Source organism: Hyaena hyaena, unplaced genomic scaffold, assembly GCF_003009895.1.
Source record: "Hyaena hyaena isolate Hyena2069 unplaced genomic scaffold, ASM300989v1 scaffold_409, whole genome shotgun sequence".
Taxonomy (NCBI): Eukaryota; Metazoa; Chordata; class Mammalia; order Carnivora; family Hyaenidae; genus Hyaena; species Hyaena hyaena.
This window is the reverse complement of record NW_024081046.1, coordinates 1,335,622-1,353,508: the sequence shown is the minus strand read 5'-3', so window position 1 is coordinate 1,353,508 and position 17,887 is coordinate 1,335,622. Positions and strand designations below refer to the sequence as shown.

Below are 17,887 nucleotides of genomic sequence, written 5' to 3'. Positions count from 1 at the left end.
GCCCCTGCTTGTCCCTCTTTACCTTTGCTTTGGGGGAGCTACTGGGCTGTGAAATTTTGGCCTCTGGTCTGGGACTGCCTGTGGGCGCCACAGCCTCACCCAAGGTTTGGACTCACACTGATGTCCATCATCCCAGGAAGTGTGTCCAGAGCGAGGCCCCAGGGCCACTGAGCTAAGGGCAAACCCACGTGGATTAGCGGCAGGCGCCAGGAGCTCCCCTCCCCCCTCCGTGCCAGGACAGCTTGGGGGCCGACAGGGCGGACCGAGGCACTGGGTGCTGTGCGGGAGCTTTATGTTCCCCAGGAAGTCTGAGGGCACATCCGTACCTGAGCACCCCCAGACCGCAGAGGGAGCCTCGCCCAAGCCGCCCCCCCCCACCCCCGGCTGCAGGCCGAGCCTGGGCTTCCTCACCGGCGCAGGGGAGCCTGCTGACTTGCAAGGAGGGGCCCGGGTCGGTCTGTTCGCTGCCCGTCCGTTAGCTGGTCCACATTTGTGGAGTTTTCTCGTGGACACCAGGGGCCGATCAGGATCCCCCTGGAGCCCAGGGATAGATGCCGCCCGGATGGGGGCGGGGGACTCCCCCCGCCCCCCCCCCCGCACCCCCCCGCCGTTGTCCAAGCCCCGCCCCTCCAGCCGTCAGAGGCGCCTATAGGCTGCGGGCCGGGGGCCGGTCTCCGGGGCGGGGCGCTTCCGAAGGTTCCTCGGAGCGTGGAGCGCCGAGACCAGACCAAGTTCCGAGCGCGGAGCTGGCCCCGGCGCGTGCTGTGTTGCGGACTCTGGACCCCGGACCCCGGACCCCGGACCCCGGACCCCGTGCACGCTCCCTAGTCCTGCCCCGGGCGCCCGTGTGCGTCCCCCGTGCGCGCCCAGGCCATGCGCGGCCTCGGGCTCCCGCTGTTCGCTCTGTGGCTGCGAGGTGAGTGCCTGGGCGAGGGGCTGCCTGCCGCCCTGGGTCCGTCCCCCGGCCTTCTCCACCCCGCCGAGCCCTGGAACAGTCTCAGCAGTTGGGCGCTTGGAAAGGAGCCCTCAGCGCGGAGCCCTCCGGTGACAGACGGAAACTTCAAAAGGGAACTGGGGAGAGACTGGGGCGTTTCCCCAGCACTTGTCCCGCGGGGATTCGGGGCAAGGTGGAGAACCCCACTGTTCCCTGTCCACCCCGAGGCCTTGAGGCGACTACCCACTCCCACGCGGACCCTCCAGCCTGGCAGAGAAGGGAGGACCGAGGGGCTGGGGTACAGGCGGTAGGCCGCCCACCCGGCGACCCGCCTCTGGCACGGGGAAAACCCAAGTGTGCTGCTGGCCCCAGCGCTCACCGCTGCGCCTGGCGCTCTCTGGGCTGGGGTTCGGTGGTGCCCCAGCCCCACGCTGGAGGGGATCACTTCTCCGGCAGGCAGGGCCTCTTTCTCCAGGAGGTTTGCAGGATAATGGTTTTGGAGACACTTGCATTAACACTTTGCGGGAGACACAGAAAAGGGTCTCTTGGTTCTCCAATTCTGGGTCTCACCCCCACGCCCAGGGCTGTTTGTTGCTGGGTCCCTAGGAGCTTCTAGATCTGGGCTGGGTGAACGGCCTGCGGGGCAGGCCGGTGGGCTCCCCAGTTAGGCACGATTATGGGATACATCGGGATGGCGAGGAGGCCCCGTGTGCGCCTTTGGACCCAAGGGAGGGGAGGAGACGTGTAGGTCAGCCCTGCGCTCTGGCGGAGGAGCTGTCCAGGCAGCTTGGTGGGCCCCACCCAAGGTAGGGTCCTGTGGCCTCGGAACCTGACACCCTGGGCCTTGGCAGGAGAACTGGGTCTCCTCCGGGTGTCTGGTCCCTGTGCTGTCCGGGGACTCCCCCAGAGACGGAGGTACAGACCCACCACAGGCCGGCTGACCCCCTTCTCTCCCACAGTGGCCTTGCCCAGCGCTCCCCTGCCCCACGTGGAGCAGTATGAGGTGGTGTGGCCCCAACGTCTGCCACCACCCCGTGCCCGCCGAGCCCTGCCCTCCCACTTGGTAAGCCTCAGCCAGGGGAGCTGGCCCGGGGGGTCCCTCCTGCAGTTCCCAGTGTGCCCAGCCAGTTGTGAAGAGCAGCCTGCGGGGCCGAGGGCCAGGCGGGCTTCTGAGGGGCTCACAGCCCACAGGGGCCGCCTGCACTTCCTCCACCCCCAGGCCTCACCTTCCTACATCCTGCCTCACCCTGCCCTCTGTGGGGCGGAGTGCCTTTCAGGAACCTGCTGGCCCCGGCCACACCCCAGTTTCACTTGAGGGCTGGATCAGTCAGATCCCTCCTAGGCTAGAGGGGAAGGCTCACTAGGGGCCTGTTGCCTGGGCGTTTATGGTGACACACCTTTGCGAGGCATCTGGTGCTGGCCTGGGATTCCCCAGGGCTGCCTGGGGGCATTCCTAAAGTTCTCGTGAGTGTGCTGTGTGGTTTTGGTGGAGGTGTGCATGCCTGTGAGTGTGGAACAGCCCTCTCCTGACCTCAGTATCCGGGAAAGGCCGGGCCCTCATCCCACCCTGGGGGTGGCACACACTGTTGGTCGAGGTGAGGCCAGCAGAACGGGGTTACCCTGGGGTGCCCCCTCACAGACCCTGCCCCCACCTTCTCTGCTGCAGTGGTTCGAAGGGCAGCCTTTTGGGGCCACATCTGTCTCCCCTCCCCCCGCTTCCTGGGGAAGAGATCCCAGTTATTACCCTTGTGTGGGCAGATGGGGAAACTGAGATTTAGAGCCCCGGCCTGCCTAGCCCCAGCCTCGTAATACCAGCCTGACTCTGAATGACCCCGAGTCCTCCTCTGAGGGTCTTTCAGGTTTCAGGGCGCCCTGGCCTTGGGCTGCATCCCCACCCAGCCGAGCTCCGCCCCTCACTCTGGACCCCTCTCGTTCCCCTGCCTCAGGACCCGTACCCCGAGAGTGTGAGCTATGTCCTTGGGGCCCAAGGGCACACCTTCACCCTGCACTTGCGGAAGAACAGGTAAGTGGAGGCCGGGCCTGCGGGGTCTCAGCACGCCCGTGCCGGTCCCCCCCGTGCCCCCAGCACCTGGTGGCTCTTTTTCAGGGAGCTAGTGGGCTCTGGCTACACGGAGACCTACAGCACGGCCAATGGCTCCCAGGTGGTGGAGCAGCCACGGAGGCAGGTACAGGCCCCTGGGCGGCGCTCCCCAAGGCCGGCGGTGGGCAGAGCGGGGACAGGGCTGTGGATCACTCTCCCCCTCCTGCAGGATCACTGCTTCTACCAGGGCCACGTGGAGGGGCATGAGCATTCTGCCGCCAGCCTCAGCACCTGTGCCGGCCTCAGGTGAGCACCGCACCCCTGGGGAGGGAGGGTGTCAGCACATCGGGGCCTCAGCCCTCCCACGTGCCCCAGAGAGGTAAACCGAGGCTGAGGAAAGCGGGGCTACACATAGCAGCCTTTCTGCACCTGTTAGAAGTCACCGGTCCCCTAAGCTACACGGCTCTCCTGGGGCTCCGGATGCTGTCCCCAGTGTACCACTTGCCAGGGGGCCTGTGTCCTTGGGCACCAGAAGGAGACTGCCTGTCCTTCAAGGGTTTGTCCTCCCCAGATAGGCATGGGGGGGGGTGCGCAAATGTGGAACCGACTGGCTTCCCTCTGCCCTCAGGGGCTTCTTCCAGGCTGGCTCAGGTGTCCACCTGATTGAGCCCCTGGATGGGGCCAGCGAGGAGGGGCGGCATGCGCTGTACCGGGCCGAGCACCTGCAGCAGGAGGCTGGGACCTGCGGGGTCAGCGATACCAGCTTGGAGAAGGCCTTGGGGCCTCGCATCTCAGCAGCCTTCAGGCCCCGGGTGAGTGGGTGCCCCCACCAGCTTCAGCACTGCCGGTCTGCTGGGACTGTGCATCCCCGAAACTCCGGTGAGGTCAGCTGAAGCTGAGTGAGAGTTCTGTCCCCCACCCCCACGGTCAGGGTGGCTAAGGCCTCCACGCAGTCCCCATGGCCAGCGGGCCTGGACCTGGCTCCACAGCAGTGGCAGAGATAGCTCCAGTCTGCACGGGAGCCTCCTGGGCCCCCCAGTAGTGAGCAGGGGGCTGGCTGCCAGCTCCAGGTCCCCGGGAGAGGGGCGGCGGGTGCAGACCGGGCCCAGGCCAGGAGGGCTGGGGCTGGGGCGGCTGACCAGCTCCTTGTGCTCCCAGAGCCGGCCGCTGCCCCGGGACACCCGCTACGTGGAGCTGTACGTGGTCACGGACCATGCAGAGGTAGTGTGGGGCGGGACGTGGGGCAGGGGCCGGCCGACGGGCCGCGTGCGCCTGACGGTCTGCTGCCCTTCAGTTCCAGCTGTTGGGGAGCAGAGAGGCTGTGCGCAGCCGGGTGCTGGAGGTGGTGAACCATGTGGACAAGGTGGGGGCTGCTCCCTCCCAGCTCAGTAGAAGCCCCGGGTGTCGAGATGGGAGGGGCAAGGCAGAGGGGAGGCCCCCGAGGAGGTGAGCTGGGCTCTGGGTCCCTGAGCCTGACCGGGGGGCTCCCCGCCCTCGAAGCTTTACCAGGAGCTCAACGTCCGTGTGGTCCTGGTGGGCCTGGAGATCTGGAACCAGGTGGACGGGATCCACGTGAGCTCCCACGCCAACACCACCCTGGAGAACTTCCTCATCTGGCGGTCGCAGAGGCTGGCAGGGCGTCACCAGCACGACAACGCGCAGCTGATCACGTATGCGGGGGCGGAAGCAGAGAGCTGGGCCCTTGCAGGCCGGGGGGGCTGTGTGAGAATGCAGGGCGCGCCCAAGGGGGGCGGCTCTCAGGGCACCCACGTCCACACGCCCCTCTTGTTTCCAGCGGGGTCGACTTCGCCGGGACCACCGTGGGACTGGCTAAGGTGTCGTCCATGTGCTCCCAGGCCTCAGGGGCTGTGAACCAGGTGCGCGGGGAATCTGGCCCAGGCTTGCTGGCCTCTGGGTGGGGAGCCCGGCTCAGAGCTGGGGCCAGAGCGCGTGAGGGGGAGCCCTTGGCACCTAGGTCCACGTGCTTGTCCCCGAGCTGTCCCCATGGGCTGGGACACCTGGATGGCCACCTCCCCCAGAGGATGGGTTGAAGCTTTAAGAAGCGTGGTTGGCAGCAGGGCGCACCCAGCTCTCAGCCTTACCTGGGGCAGTGTGGGTGAGGCGCGAAGTTGGGGGGTGGCGGGCGGCACCAGCCAGCACAGCCTCTCCCTGCAGGACCATAACCAGAACCCCATCGGTGTGGCGTCCACCATGGCCCACGAGATGGGCCACAACCTGGGCATGGACCACGACGACAACGTGCAGGGCTGCTACTGCCCCGTGCCGCGGGAGGGCGGTGGCTGTGTCATGGCGGCCAGCATCGGGTGAGGCCCAGGGAGGCCGGCAGAGTGGGGTTTCCCCGTGCCTCCCTCCCTCCCCGCTGACGGAGTCACCCCCCGCCCCCAGCATCAAGTTCCCCAGGATGTTCAGCCAATGCAGCCGCACCGACCTGGAGATGTTCGTGGAGAAACCCCGGACGCGCTGCCTGGACAACGCCCCGGACCCTGGCCGGCTGGTGGGCGACCCCGTGTGTGGGAACCAGTTTGTGGAGCACGGGGAGCAGTGTGACTGCGGCCCGCCCCAGGTACACAGGCGCCCGCTCCACCCCGCACGTGGAGGGGGGGGTCCGCGCCTGACCCACCAGGTGCCCCGCACACCGCAGCCACACGTCAGAAAAGACTCCCATTCTCTGACACCTGTCACCACTCGCAGGGGCTGCTGGGGAGGGGCTCCTGGGGCCCCCCTGGAGCCCGCTCTGACCTTCGCTGCACACACCCCAACCCCAACCCCAACCCTAACCCTAACCCTGCCCCCCAGGACTGTCGGAACCCCTGCTGCAATGCCACCACCTGCCAGCTGGCCCACGGGGCCCAGTGTGCACAGGGTGCCTGCTGCCGGGAGTGCAGGGTGAGCACGGCGCCCCTCCTGCCCCAGCCTGGCTGTGCCCCCAGGCCAGTGGGTGGGAAGGGCCCCCGAGCGCATGCCTGCCAGCGCGGCGGGTGTGGGTCCGTTTAGGGGCCTGAGTTCCCCAGGTGAACTCTGCTCTGCCGGGCAGGTGACGCCCGCCGGTGAGCTGTGCCGTCGCCCAAAGGATGCATGTGACCTTGAAGAGCACTGTGACGGCCAGCAGCCAGGGTGCCCAGAGGACGCCTTCCGAGAGAACGGCACACCCTGCCCGGGGGGCTACTGCTACAATGGAGTCTGCCCCACGCTGGCCCAGAGGTGCCAGGACCTGTGGGGGCCAGGTGAGGCGGGTGCCCGCGGGTCTGCGGGCGGCCCTGGGTCCCGAGCGGAAGGACTGACCCCCTGCCCCCACAGGCTCACGGGCCGCCATGGAAAGGTGCTACTCCTACAGCCTCTCGCCGGACTGCAAGGGTGGGATCCCCTTTGATTCCAGCCGGTGAGGGGTCGTGGCCTGACTGCCCTGGGTGCAGGACCATGGGGTGTCCCTGTAAGCAGGGCTGCCTGGGGACTGAGTCGGGGGCTCTCCAGGGGTCCACCTTGCCTTTCGGTGGGCTGCCCCTCAGTGGACCCCCCGCAGCCTGTCCAAGGGCTCTGGGCCCCATTTCCCGCAGCTCCCCCGGTCCTCCTAAGGGGGGTCAGCGGGCGCCAGGCAGGGGCCCAGCAGAGCATGGCGTGTTCTGTGCACAGGGTCAACAGGTGTGGCGTCCTGTACTGTGAGGGGGGAGAGAAACCCCCAGAGCGGAGTTCATGCAGCCTCACCTCCTACCCGGCCACTTGCCAGGCGCTCGTGCTGGAGGAAGGTGCTGGCTACGAGCCAGTGCCCGAAGGCACCAAGTGTGGCGTGGAGAGGGTGAGCTCCCGGAGCCCCCTAGCCCCGTCTGCTCTAGGGCACATCAGCTGGCTGCGGCTTTCAGGGGCTTCTGCGGGCTGTGACCCAGTCGTGAGCCTGGACGTGCCCCACACGGCCGTCAGGCTGCTGGACCCACAGGTCCTAAACTTGTGGCCCGAGGGCTGTGCACACGGACTCCTCTGTGTTCTCAGTAGACTCGGGAGCACAGGGAGGGTGCTGAAGAAGCCTGTCCTTTGTTCACGTGGTTTGAAGCCCTTTCTGTTCTGCAAATCCACCCCCCGACAAGGCACCCACTGCACCCCTGGGTGGGTGGGGCCAGTCCTCTGGCCCTGGTGGGCTAGGCAGCCGGCCAGCAGAGGGCATGTGCACCAAGCCTGGATGCGGGGACCACAGCCCACCTCCCCCAAAGCTCACCAGGCAGGCTGTGAGCCAGCTTCAGCCAACGTTAGAAGTGGGGGGTACAGAGGCTTCAGCAGCATCTAGAATGGCTGCCTGAGGAGATCCCTGCTGCTCTCAGATTTGCTGGAAAGGACACTGCCAGCCGCTGCAAGTTTACAGATCCAGAAACTGCTCCGCCCGGTGCAACAACCATGGGGTATGTGAGCCCACGGGACACCCTGCCGCCTGCCCTTTGGGCTGAAGGGGACGAGTAGGCGGTGCTCAAGATGAGCCCAGGTGGACAGGGGGCAGGGCAGCACCTGCGAGACGGTGCCAGAAGCTAAGGGACTGAGCTGGCGGGGATCTGGGCGTCCCATGCGAGCACTGAGGCCCAGGGTAGCCTGCTGGGGGCCTGTGGGCCGCTCATAGTTGAAATGATCCACTGTGAAATGTGGCGGCTGTGGTCAGTTCTCAGTAACCTGTGCGGTGATGCAGGGAACCAGAACTTGAAACAAGGGGCTGGAGCGCCCCCCTTGGGGCTCCTATCTCAGGGAGGCTTGGGGGTGGCCCCGAGAACAGCCCACAGGAAGCCGACCGCCCTGCGCCTCCCTGACCAGCGGTGCCGGGAAGCAGGGCCCTCCTCTGTGGTCGGCGCGTCCCCGGGCCCTTGGTTGTGGCAGCTCATGGGTGAGCCCTGCCTGTCCGCCATCGCTGGGGGCCGCGGCAGAGCCCATCCTAGGCCAGAGGCCTGGCCCTGACCCCCCTCACCTCCAGGTGTGCAACCACAAGGAGGAGTGCCAGTGCCACCCGGGCTGGGCACCGCCTTACTGCACAGAGCCGCTGCCCTTCGTGCGCACAGGTAGGCTTGGCCACCCTGGGGCCTGCGCGCCTATACAGCCTGACGGGGTCCACACCACCTGGACAGGGCTGACAAGGACACCAGGTGCCCCCAGGTCTCTCGGGGCATTGTTAGATCCGACCCCGCACTTTCTGGCCCCCTGGGTCTGGGTCTGTGTGGCCACCTGGGTCCCAGTGAGACAAGCAAGAGGCCCATCCTAGGGGGAGGGCACAGGAGCAGTGACAGGGAGCGCCCGCCCCTTTGCCGGGTCCTTGGCCCTCTTCTGAGTGCAGCCGTCTAGGGGACCCCACTGCTACCATGTCTTTCCTGCAGCAGCCACTGTGCGTGCAGCCAGCCACAGCACCACCACCTCCAGGGCCTGGCCGGCCCTGACTCACGTCACTGTGGGCCCGGGGCCAGCCATCGCCAAGCCCCCCAACTCCTCATCTGAGAGTCTGGAGCGCTGGTGTAACGTACTGGGTCTCCGTGCTAAGGGTCCTCAGACAGGCCCTGGGCTCTAGGGAGGGCCCTCCCAGCCCTCACTATCCTCTTGACACCTGGCCCTGTGCGCCCCTCCAGGGTCCAGGAGCCTCCTGATGGCCGTGCTGATCCCTGTGGTGCTCCTGGGGGCTCTGGCCCTCCTGGCGGGTGCAGTCATCTACCGAAAGGCCCGGGGCCGCAAACTTTGGGGGTGAGCCTGCCCTGGGGTTGCGACACATGTGTCGTCATGTGCAGGGAGCCCTTCCCCTGCTTGCAGCTGGGAAACGCCCCACTGCTGTTTGAGGAAGAAAAGCAGCCCTTCCTGGAGACTGGGGCCTCTGCCTCTCACCGGGGGGGAGGGGGGAGACAGGTGACGAGCTTTGGCGACAGGTGGATGGTCTGCCCCTGTGTCCAACCCCCCCCCCCCCACCAACCTCCCCAGCCCTTGCTGGTGCCAGAACACGTGGATGATGTGGGCTTGCAGAAGCCGGCCCATACCGCCCAGGGTCCGAGCTGCCACGGGACCTCACTCCATCTTGCTGGCTGAAGGACACACCCAGGAGCCCCTGGGTCGCTGGGTCAGACCCCGAGGCCAGGACACCCTGACCGGTCTTGCTTTCTCCCAGGACTGCAGCGCCCAAGACCGCCGTAGGGCTCTCCAACCCCTTGTTCCACGAGGGGCACGGAGTGCCTGCCACAGGTGGGGCTGCGGCCCTCCACCACCACCACGGCCAGCTCACCAGGCCCACAGCCCCCAGGGCGGCCCCCAGGCAGCCGCCCCCTGCTGTAAGCACTGCATCCCGCTGTCCCCGCTGTCCCCCATGGGCTTTGGAGGCCACCCCAACCCTCACAACAGGGCTTAGAGCTCACCTGCAGAGGCAGAGGCAGGCTTTAGGGCTGGCAGTCTGAGAACCCGCATGAGCCAGTGACAGAATTGGAGCTTGAACGTGAACCTGAGGCTCTTGGCCTCTGCACGGTCAGTCGGAAGGTGTTAAGGCCCAGATGCCCTCCGTTGCCACCCACCCCCTCCGACCCCCCCACAACAAGGTTGAGGGAAGGGAGCGTGGGAGTCACATCCGGGCTCAGGCCTTGCTAGACAGTGGGGTGAGGGAGAGCTCTCCAGGCACACACTTTATTCCTCTTTTGGGAAGGGCGGGAAGCTTGTGTCCTGAGCTGGGGCCGCAGCTGGAGGCTGGCAGCCTCCCTGTGAGACCCAGGCTGCGTCTGTTCCCTGCAGCCTCCAGCCGCCATGTCTAGCCCACCCTTCACGGTTCCTGTGTATACCCGGCCACCCCCAGCCCAGGTGAGCGGTAGTGGCCCTGAGCAGCCAGGCCATCTGGGGACTGGATTTGGTGGGCCCGGGACCTTAGGATGGCTAATGGCCCAGCCCAGAGGGACAGCACATGTACTAGACCCCTGGGGCCTGATTGCTGCCCCTCCTTGCCACCAGCTCAGACCTGCTCCGCCTGCCAAGCCCCATCCTGAACTGAAGCCCAAGCAGGTGAGAAGTCTCTGCCACTCAGGAGCCTCCTCCAGCTACATTTGTGCCCCTCGCTGGCGGCAGGGCCTACATGGCCGGACCCGAAGTGTCTGCGGCTTGTTTGCTGTGAAGTCCTTGGTGTCCCTTTGGAGCTGACATCTGGAGATGCTTTGAGATACACAATCGATTACTTCCTCCACGGTGACCCCTGTGTCTGTGTCTGTCAGTGGGCCCTGCCAGCAAGCAACCTTCACTGTGGTGTTTGCTTAATGGAGATTCTTTCTCTTCATAACTTTTTAAACTAATTTTAGACTTAGAGTAAAGCTGCAAAAATAGCCTTAGGAGGGGTTTTGACAGAAAGACAGGGGCAGGCAAGGCAGAAAGGTTTCTGGCCAAGGAGTGGTGATTGGGAACTGCACACCCAGCGTCTTCCCCGGGGCTGGGTGACCTGGGCTGAGCTCTGGAGGGCCTTCCCCCCCACCCCGCATCCCCAGGCCTTGCCCCTGAACCGGATATGCAAACAAATGCAAATTTTAGTGGTTAATTTTTGGCCTTTGAACTTCCAAAGACTACATTCTGGCAATTTAAGAGCTTTTCTTGGGAAATGCTGGGCTGGGCTAGGGTGGGGTGGGATGTTGAGGGAGAGGGGGAGGCGGTGACATAGGTCGGGGCTGATGGGCCCAGGCATGGGGTTCTGCCACATTTGGGCCTCAGTCTGCCGGTGGTGGCAGCCATGTGTTGGGGGCACTCTACAAGGTGCTCGGGAGCAGGGCAGACCTGGGGCGTTCTACGCCCAGCGGCCATCAGATGTCTCCTCCGTCTCCTGTGTCCTGCAGGTTGTCAAGCCGACCTTCCCACCCCCAGGGCCACCAGTCAAGCCTGGGGCTGGAGGAGCCGATCCCAGGCCCCTGCAGGTGAGCCCCTCCCACCCAGGGCCCTGGGCAGCTGGGTGAGCGTCTTCCCCACCACACTGCCCTGACACTGTCCTGGCTGTAGGGCTAACATCCACTTTATACATCAGAGGACTTTTCCCTGACAGCCACTCCTACTGGCTGCGAATCTGCCTTTTCCAACTGTTCGTACCAGTAAGAAAGTCTAATGGCTACAAGGCGTCAGCTTTGTTGGGCTTGTGGCTTGTGGCCCACACTGCTGTCACTGCACGGGAACCACTGCATGTTGCATGAACAGAGACCTGCATCTTAAATGTAAAAGGAAGTAAGATTAATTTGTGCTCTTGGCGAAGCTGATGGATTTTTTCTCCTCCCAGGGTGTCGTCTGTCCCAAGGCTGCTCTGAAGCCACCGGTGCAGAGAAGGTGACTCCTGGTGCCTGCAGCCCTGGCGCCAGTGGGGAGACACCTGTCCTTCATGTTGAAGGGACCCCGCCTGCCCCCCATGCTCTCCACCCCTGGGGGCTGCGTACGCTGTGAGAAGTGCTAACGGAGGAGACAGGGCCAGACCCCCTCTCCCCACGCCGTGCCCCCTGCCCGGATCCCCGCACCCCCGGCGCCCCACCCCCCACCCGGGCTCCCTGCCCTCCTCCCCCAGGGGCGCTTCCACTGTGAGAAATGCTAACAGGGCCCGGACCCTGAGAGGCACCTGCGGCCCCAGCTGCTGCTCTGGAAGTCCCGGGCGTGCCTGCAACCGAAACTGCAATGAAAAGTGTGTGTTTTATGATTAAGTTATTGATCAAGTTCTCAATGATGCGAGTTTCTTATTAAATCGATGGAAGAGTGTATGTATGCTCAATAATGTGGAATTCAATGTATAACATGTAAGGGATCAGTGCTTGTTAAAATAAAATGAACACTGAAAACGGAAAACGCCAAAATTCTACATTTTTCTCACCCGGACTTTAGGGGGAGCCCTCACCCTCAGAAAGTTGGCCGCCGCAGGGTACCAACCTGGGGGGCTTGCCTGGCGACCCTGCAGCCCGCCCAGTGCCCCGCCCCTTTCGGCCCCTGGGCGCCGTCTCCCGGCAACCTCCGGTACAACCAGCCCGGCGTCCCGCCCCTTCCGGCCTCCAGCCCCCTCCTGGGCGCCGTCTCCCGGCAACCGCCCCAACAGCCAGCCCGGCGTCCCGCCCCTTCCGGCCTCTGGCGCCGTCTCTCGGCAACCGCCCCAACAGCCGGCCCCGCAGCCATGCTGGGCGCCGCCGGGCCGGCCCCGCGGGCCTCGCCACAGCCGCTGCCGCCTGGCGCCCTCCGCGGCCTCTGCGCCTGGCTGGACGGGCTCCCGCTCAGCCGTCCCAAGCGCCACCTGGCCCGGGACTTCAGCGACGGCGGTGCGGGCAGGGCGGCGGCCAAGCTGAGGGCCGGGGAGACGCCGGGGACCGCCAGGGCTGGGGTCCAGGGGCGGGCCGAGGGCTCGGGGTGCCGGCCCGGCCTTCAGTAGGCTCCTGGGAAGTCCGAAGACCCCAGAGCGGGACGTGGCGGGCGCTGCGGAAGGGGGGGGTAGAACGGGGGGGGCTGCATTGCCGGCCCCTGGAGGACGCCGAATGCGGCCAGAGAGAGGGGCCGCCGGGTGCTTTCAGCTGCATTTTAGAGGGCATTCCCCTCCCCTCCCAGCATTCCCCGGGGAGGATGGAGGCAGCCTTAGGGTTCCCTCCAGCAGCTCCTCTGACCCCAGGCCGGCTCTCAGCCGCCTCCCTTGGGGCACCCACGCCCTGCTGAGGAGGGTGGCACTCCAGCCTCGCCCCTGTGACCGCCCCCCCCCAGGTCCTGGACCCTCCCCGGTTCTCCTGCCCTGAGAGACGGAAAGGACGGGTTCTAAGCTCATCAGGCCAGGCTTACCTTGCACCCCCTGCCCCTCCAGTGATGCTGGCAGAGATTGTGAAGCACTTCTGTCCCCGACTCGTGGATCTGCACAACTATGTCCCCACCTGCAACACTGACCAGAAGCTCAGCAACTGGAGCATTCTCAACAGGCAGGCCTCCCGCCTCCCTGCCTTTCCTGTCCGAGCCCCAGGCCGTGCTCTAAGAGGGCCCTCCCTCCAAGGTGGCCTGGGTGGGCAGCTTCTCCCCCACCCCTCCTGGCCTCTGGGACAAGCTCTTGGGCTGTTTCTCTGTCAGCGTCTGTGCCCCTGTCCCCTGGAGCCTCCCCATCAGCCCAGACTCCTGGCTGAGAGGACGGCACCAGCCAGCTTGAGAGCCACTCAGCAGGTGTCCAGCCGACCCGTGCCCATACCTCTCACTTCCTGACTCAGCAATAGTTATGGGGGGGTGGCAGGCTCTGCTCCAAGCACTAAAGGCACGTCAGTGAATGGGCCCTGCCTTCATGGGGCTGACGTGATAAATAAGGACATGTCACCAGCGTCGGTTGTAAGGAGTGATATGAAGGACTGGGACCCTGAGAAAATGATAGCAGAGTGAAGTGTGGGTGACCTGGGGGTGCAGTGGGAGGCTGCAATGGGGAGCGGGCTGTAGAGTCCCTTACTCCCTGAGGCTGGATGGGGAGGGGAGCGCAGGCTGCCCAGGAACCCTGGAGCCTTCGAGGGAGTGCAGGTCTGAGGGAGTGCAGGGCTGAGACCTGGGCAGGTTCTAGTGGGGCTCATTCCAGAGAGGGAGGCAGGGGGAGGCCACTGTCAACTCCAGGGGTGCAAGGGTGGTGGCTCTAGCAGTGGTGACAAGTGAGATTCTGAGCACCTTGGAGGGAAAAGGTCCTTGTCACAGAACCAGGGGTGATTCGGGCCAGAAAGCCAGCCCTGCCACGAGCCCCAGGCGGGGACTTGGCCTGAAGGCCCAGGCCACTGACCCACTGACTGCTCTGGCCCTGGAGGGCACAGCTGGGGACGAGAAAGCTGCCGGGCTCCTCCAAGTGCAGGGCGAGAAGGGGTTCCGGTCCCAGCCTCTCTGCCCAGCGTCCCCCCCCCCTCCCGCCTGGCCCACATGTTCACTGCTGAGGGCTGTAGCTCTGCTTCCTTTGCAGGAAAGTCTTTCACAAGCTGCGTTTGTGGGTCTCAGAGACGGATATCCGAAAGGTGGTGGCCAACACGCCCGGAGCCATCGAGCCCATCTTGTGTGCACTGAGGGAAAAAGTGACGGATTGTGCTGCCCACCAGGACCCGCCTGCCATGGCCGTACGTGTTGGTGCCATTGTTTGGCCTCTGACCCTGCTGTGTTTGTTGTGTTGGGACGAGGCCCAGTTATCTGCCGATGATGGTAAAACCCTGGTGGTGGTGATGAAGGCCCTGGTCCACACAGCCCTGGCCTGCAGAATCCTGCCGCCCTCTGAAGCCCTCCGGCGTCTTCCGGCCTGACCCCCCCCCCCCGGGGCCATGACAGCTCCCTGTGCAGAATCTCTCCCACCCAGGCCCGCCCAGCCCGAGCTCTCTCTGCTCCTGTTTGCCACCCCCGACCCCCAGGCTGTGGCTAGAAATGTAGGGAGGGGTGTTGGCAGCATGAATGAGTGTCAGCTCCTCCTTGGCCGGCCTTACCGTACGACCTTTAAAATGCAGGGCCCAGGACCCTTCGGCGGGACTGCTGAGAGACCCCGGGCAGAGCTCACCGCCCCGCCGCACACTGGTAGTACCCGTGTCCCCAGCTTGGGAGAACTGAGGCCCATCAGAGCCTTCCATGAAGGGCCGCGTCAGAGAGATGAGTTCACACCCCGGGAGGGCAGGGGTGTCCTGGCTGCCAACGCCTCCCGGGCTGTGGTTTCCTACGCGGGAGCCCACGGCCTGTCCACACCCCGTGCAGTGCCGTGCAGGGGCGTCCAGGGCTGCACTGCGGGTGACGTTAGGCCAGACGGTGCCTGCATGGTGCCCTCTGTGGGCTCAGCGCCCCGCCCCCACCCTGCACGCTGCTACCAGGCAGGCTCTTCTCTGGGGGCTGAGACCCCAGATAAGCATCCGCTTACCTCTCAGGCCTGCCCGGCCCCACAACGGCCTCAAGTGCGAAGACCCCTCAGAGTCCAAGGACTCCAGAGAAGACCGGCTGCTGTGTGTGCACAGGGTGGGCCCCTGTCTCTTGACCTCTCTGCTGTTCCACCCTTACCCCATCCCCGCCAGCCTGTGGGTTAAAGGCTGGGTGTTTGCCTTCCAGTCAGGACCCGGCGGGGGGACCCTGGGGGCACCTGGACTCCAGGCTGCAGCAGCTGCTGGAGGAAAAGGAGCAGGCACTGGCTGTCCTGCAGGAGATGGTCAAGGTACAGGGACCTGGGGGCCCTGCGAAGCCCAGACAACCCCTAGGAAGGGGAAGGATTGGTTGTAAGCCTTACAGGGAGGGGCCGCCCCGTCCCCCCTTCTGGAAGCTTGGACCCAGAATGAAGCTTGGCGGTGGGTGGGGCAGGCCAGGTCTCTGACCTGGGAGAAGCACGTTTAGTTTGATTATCTAGAAAACAGCCTAACTATGGAATATTCCAGACATAACCCGGAAGCAGAGAGGAGTATGGGGGACCTCCAGCCCCCTATGACTCACAACGCAGTCTTGCCAGTTCCCAGGCCCCAGAGCCCAGGCTCTATGGCCAGTCACAGGCACCAGCACTCGGAAGCGCTGGATCGCAGGCCCAGGGGCGGGGGGTGCTGAGTCAGGGAGCAGAAAACACTCCCCCAAGGCACGTGCCTGGTGCTGAGGGCGCCTGCCTGCTTCTGCAGGGGCCCTGGTGTTTCTCTGCTCTCTCACGGAGCGTCTCCTCCGTTCCTGGGCCCAGGAGGTGGCCCGGCTCCTTGCTGACCTAGAGCTTCCCTCCCGCGTGTCCCCACCCCACCCCCGTCCACCCCGGGCACAGGCTGCACTGAGGCGGTGGAGGGTGGGAGGTGTGCCGGCCACCCCAGTCGGCTCTGGGAGTGAACAGTTGTGAAGACAGCGTGGCTCCCCAGCGGGCGCTCAGATGTCATTGAGCTGTTTTCTTGAGGAAGCAGGAAAGTGATGTCATCGTGTGGTTTGAATTTGAAGGGCAGCAGAGAGGGAAGTGAGAGGCAGAAATGAAGCTGCTGCCTCGGTGAGGTCACCGTCATGCCCCCGCCGGCGGCAAACCTGGAGGGAAGGAGGCTGCACCGGCAGCTGGATGCTGTCCCCCCAGAGAGAGTAGACTCCGGGGGGGTGGGGGGAGGTCCTGGCAGCAGGAGGAGCAGCGGCTGTGGGGCCGGCGGGGCCTCTGTGTCAGCCGGAGCGGGACGTCTGTCATAGTGGGCAGCGCTAGGCAGCACGTGGCCGCGGTCAGTGTGGGGGATGGTGGCGTGCCGGCCCACGCTGTGCGGTGAGCATCAGGCGGGGGGAGGGGGATTCATCTGCTGAGACGCTGGCTCCTTGAAAGCCAGCCGGAGAGGTCTGTCCTTAGCTGGAATGTGGAAGTCATGCCGTTGACTTCACTTTGGAGTTTGGGGGCAGACAGGTTTTTTTTCAAATCCAGCTGTTTCCCATTTTCTGGCATGACTGGGTCTGTGCTTCCGGTAGGAAAGGTTTGTGCTGTGACTGGAGAGGGCACCCCAGGCAGGGCAGCCTGGTGAGCGGTGTGGAGCCTGGTCGTTCCTCCCGCATGAACGTGCGCCCAAGAATGGTTTCTTGGCTATTCATTTTTATTGTCTCAACTTACTTGTTTTTAAGTTTTATTTATTTCAGTAATCTCTACACCCAGTGTGGGGCTTGAACTCATAACCTGAGATCAAGAGTTGCCTGCTCTTCTGACTGAGACAGCCAGGCACTCTTTGGCTATTAACATTTCTCATTCATTTATTCCTTTATTGAATGCTTGTTTATTTTTGAGAGAGAGAGGCCACAAGCAGGGAGAGGGGGAGGGGACACAAGATCCAAAGCAGGTTCAGCGCTGACAGCAGCGAGCCCCACACGGGGCCTGGACTCACAAACCATGAGATCATGACCTGAGCCAGAGGCAGACGCTCCACCAGCGGAGCCCCCCGGTGCCTCTGGCTATTAACTTTTAGCGATAAACGTTGCACACACCGCCTGGATGCAGTGCATACATTCAGTCAACCATTAATTCCACAAACTGCTCCGAAAACCTACCAGGGGACCAGGCAAAGCTCTTCCGTTTGCAGAGGGGACAGGCTGGGGGGCTCCAGGAGGACTTGCCAGCCCTGGCCAGCCGGGACCCAGGAATGTTCCAGAAAGGGTGAGGCAGGGAAACCAGCCCCTCCCATAAGCACCCCCCCATCCTCTCATGTCCTGCCCTTCCTGACTCCCCAGCAGTCTCCATGTGCTCCTGGCTGGGGAGCAAACTGCCCGCCTGGCACCCCCGACCATGTGGTCGCCCAGCCCCAGCCCATGGACAGCGTGCTGCCTTTCAGGGTTCTGTGCTTTCCTGAAGATTTTGCAGATGAAGGTGGTCAGGCTGGAGCACCTGGTAAAGCTGAAGGACCAGCGGATTGGAGAGCTGACGAGACCTGGGAACGAGCCCCAGTGACCGAGAGTGACACCGGAGAAAGGCTCCTCCGAGTGGCCACCCCTCCCAAGTCCGCTAGACCTTGAACTTGAGTCCACATGGAACTCCCCCAGACCAGGGGCCCTTCTGCTTGTGTCTGTGCACCGTCCAGCAGGAGCAGAGTGGGGACATGTGTACAGAGTGTCCCAGGGGCCTCGGTGTGCGGACGTCCACGCAGCAGAGGCCGGAGATTCCAGCCCACCCCAGAGACCCGTTGGGATATCAAGACTTGGTCTCGTTCCCTTGAGTCCCTGAGGTGTCCTGTCCTCATTGTGTCTGTGAGCACAGAAAGTTCCGGTCTGTAGGGTATTGTGGTTGCAGGGGAGGGGGAGCAGGGCTGGGCCAACCAGCAACATCCTGTGTCAGCCAAACCCAAGTCCTGTGGAGGATTCTGGATTCCGTAGACATAGCACACTGGGAAGCGTGTCTCTGGGGCCCGGCCTCTCTCCGCCTAGGGAGCACGCGAGGGTTGGGAAGGGCCATCAGAGCTGGCGGTGCAGGCACTGGCCGCCCTCCGTGCGTGGGTCTAGGGGCTTTGCAGAGA

General features: G+C 64.5%; 2 protein-coding genes across 7 annotated transcripts; both read left to right on the top strand.

Annotated features, from left to right (window-relative positions):
* Positions 1-699: 699 nt before the first annotated feature.
* On the top strand, positions 700-11,786 carry ADAM8 (ADAM metallopeptidase domain 8). 3 transcript variants are annotated; one of them, XM_039252418.1, is made up of 25 exons: positions 701-916; positions 1,894-1,997; positions 2,881-2,957; positions 3,042-3,120; positions 3,205-3,281; positions 3,604-3,787; positions 4,134-4,196; positions 4,270-4,338; positions 4,476-4,645; positions 4,771-4,852; positions 5,151-5,299; positions 5,382-5,559; positions 5,793-5,882; positions 6,031-6,220; positions 6,294-6,375; positions 6,627-6,789; positions 7,307-7,384; positions 7,942-8,026; positions 8,339-8,473; positions 8,585-8,696; positions 9,112-9,271; positions 9,723-9,788; positions 9,936-9,986; positions 10,802-10,879; positions 11,233-11,786. In XM_039252418.1, the coding sequence occupies exons 1-25, from the start codon at positions 874-876 to the stop codon at positions 11,281-11,283; spliced, it is 2,616 nt and encodes an 871-aa protein (XP_039108349.1). In that variant the 5' UTR covers positions 701-873; the 3' UTR covers positions 11,284-11,786. The 3 variants fall into 3 exon arrangements, with proteins under 3 accessions (XP_039108348.1, XP_039108349.1, XP_039108350.1); XM_039252417.1 differs by lacking the exons at positions 10,802-10,879; positions 11,233-11,786 and having other exon boundaries at positions 700-916; positions 9,936-10,170; XM_039252419.1 differs by lacking the exons at positions 8,339-8,473; positions 10,802-10,879; positions 11,233-11,786 and having other exon boundaries at positions 9,936-10,170.
* A 291-nt stretch (positions 11,787-12,077) lies between these two features.
* On the top strand, positions 12,078-17,590 carry LOC120245381 (sperm flagellar protein 1-like). 4 transcript variants are annotated; one of them, XM_039252423.1, is made up of 7 exons: positions 12,078-12,247; positions 12,778-12,889; positions 13,891-14,041; positions 14,420-14,486; positions 14,828-14,915; positions 15,006-15,108; positions 17,109-17,590. In XM_039252423.1, exons 1-7 carry the CDS (start codon positions 12,106-12,108, stop codon positions 17,388-17,390), a joined length of 945 nt encoding a protein of 314 aa, XP_039108354.1. In that variant the 5' UTR covers positions 12,078-12,105; the 3' UTR covers positions 17,391-17,590. The 4 variants fall into 4 exon arrangements, with proteins under 4 accessions (XP_039108354.1, XP_039108356.1, XP_039108358.1 ...); XM_039252425.1 differs by having other exon boundaries at positions 17,230-17,396; XM_039252427.1 differs by having other exon boundaries at positions 17,210-17,297.
* The last annotated feature ends 297 nt before the right edge of the window (positions 17,591-17,887 follow it).

Coding starts and splice junctions, on each gene's coding strand:
- ADAM8 (XM_039252417.1), top strand. CDS start 874: ATGCGCGGCCTCGGGCTCCCGCTGTTCGCTCTGTGGCTGCGAG. Junction 5,300..5,381: donor GTCATGGCGGCCAGCATCGG/GTGAGGCCCAGG, acceptor CCCCGCCCCCAG/CATCAAGTTCCCCAGGATGT. Junction 5,883..6,030: donor CCTGCTGCCGGGAGTGCAGG/GTGAGCACGGCG, acceptor TCTGCCGGGCAG/GTGACGCCCGCCGGTGAGCT.
- LOC120245381 (XM_039252423.1), top strand. CDS start 12,106: ATGCTGGGCGCCGCCGGGCCGGCCCCGCGGGCCTCGCCACAGCCGCTG. Junction 14,487..14,827: donor CACCGCCCCGCCGCACACTG/GTAGTACCCGTG, acceptor CTTACCTCTCAG/GCCTGCCCGGCCCCACAACG. Junction 14,916..15,005: donor GGCTGCTGTGTGTGCACAGG/GTGGGCCCCTGT, acceptor TTTGCCTTCCAG/TCAGGACCCGGCGGGGGGAC.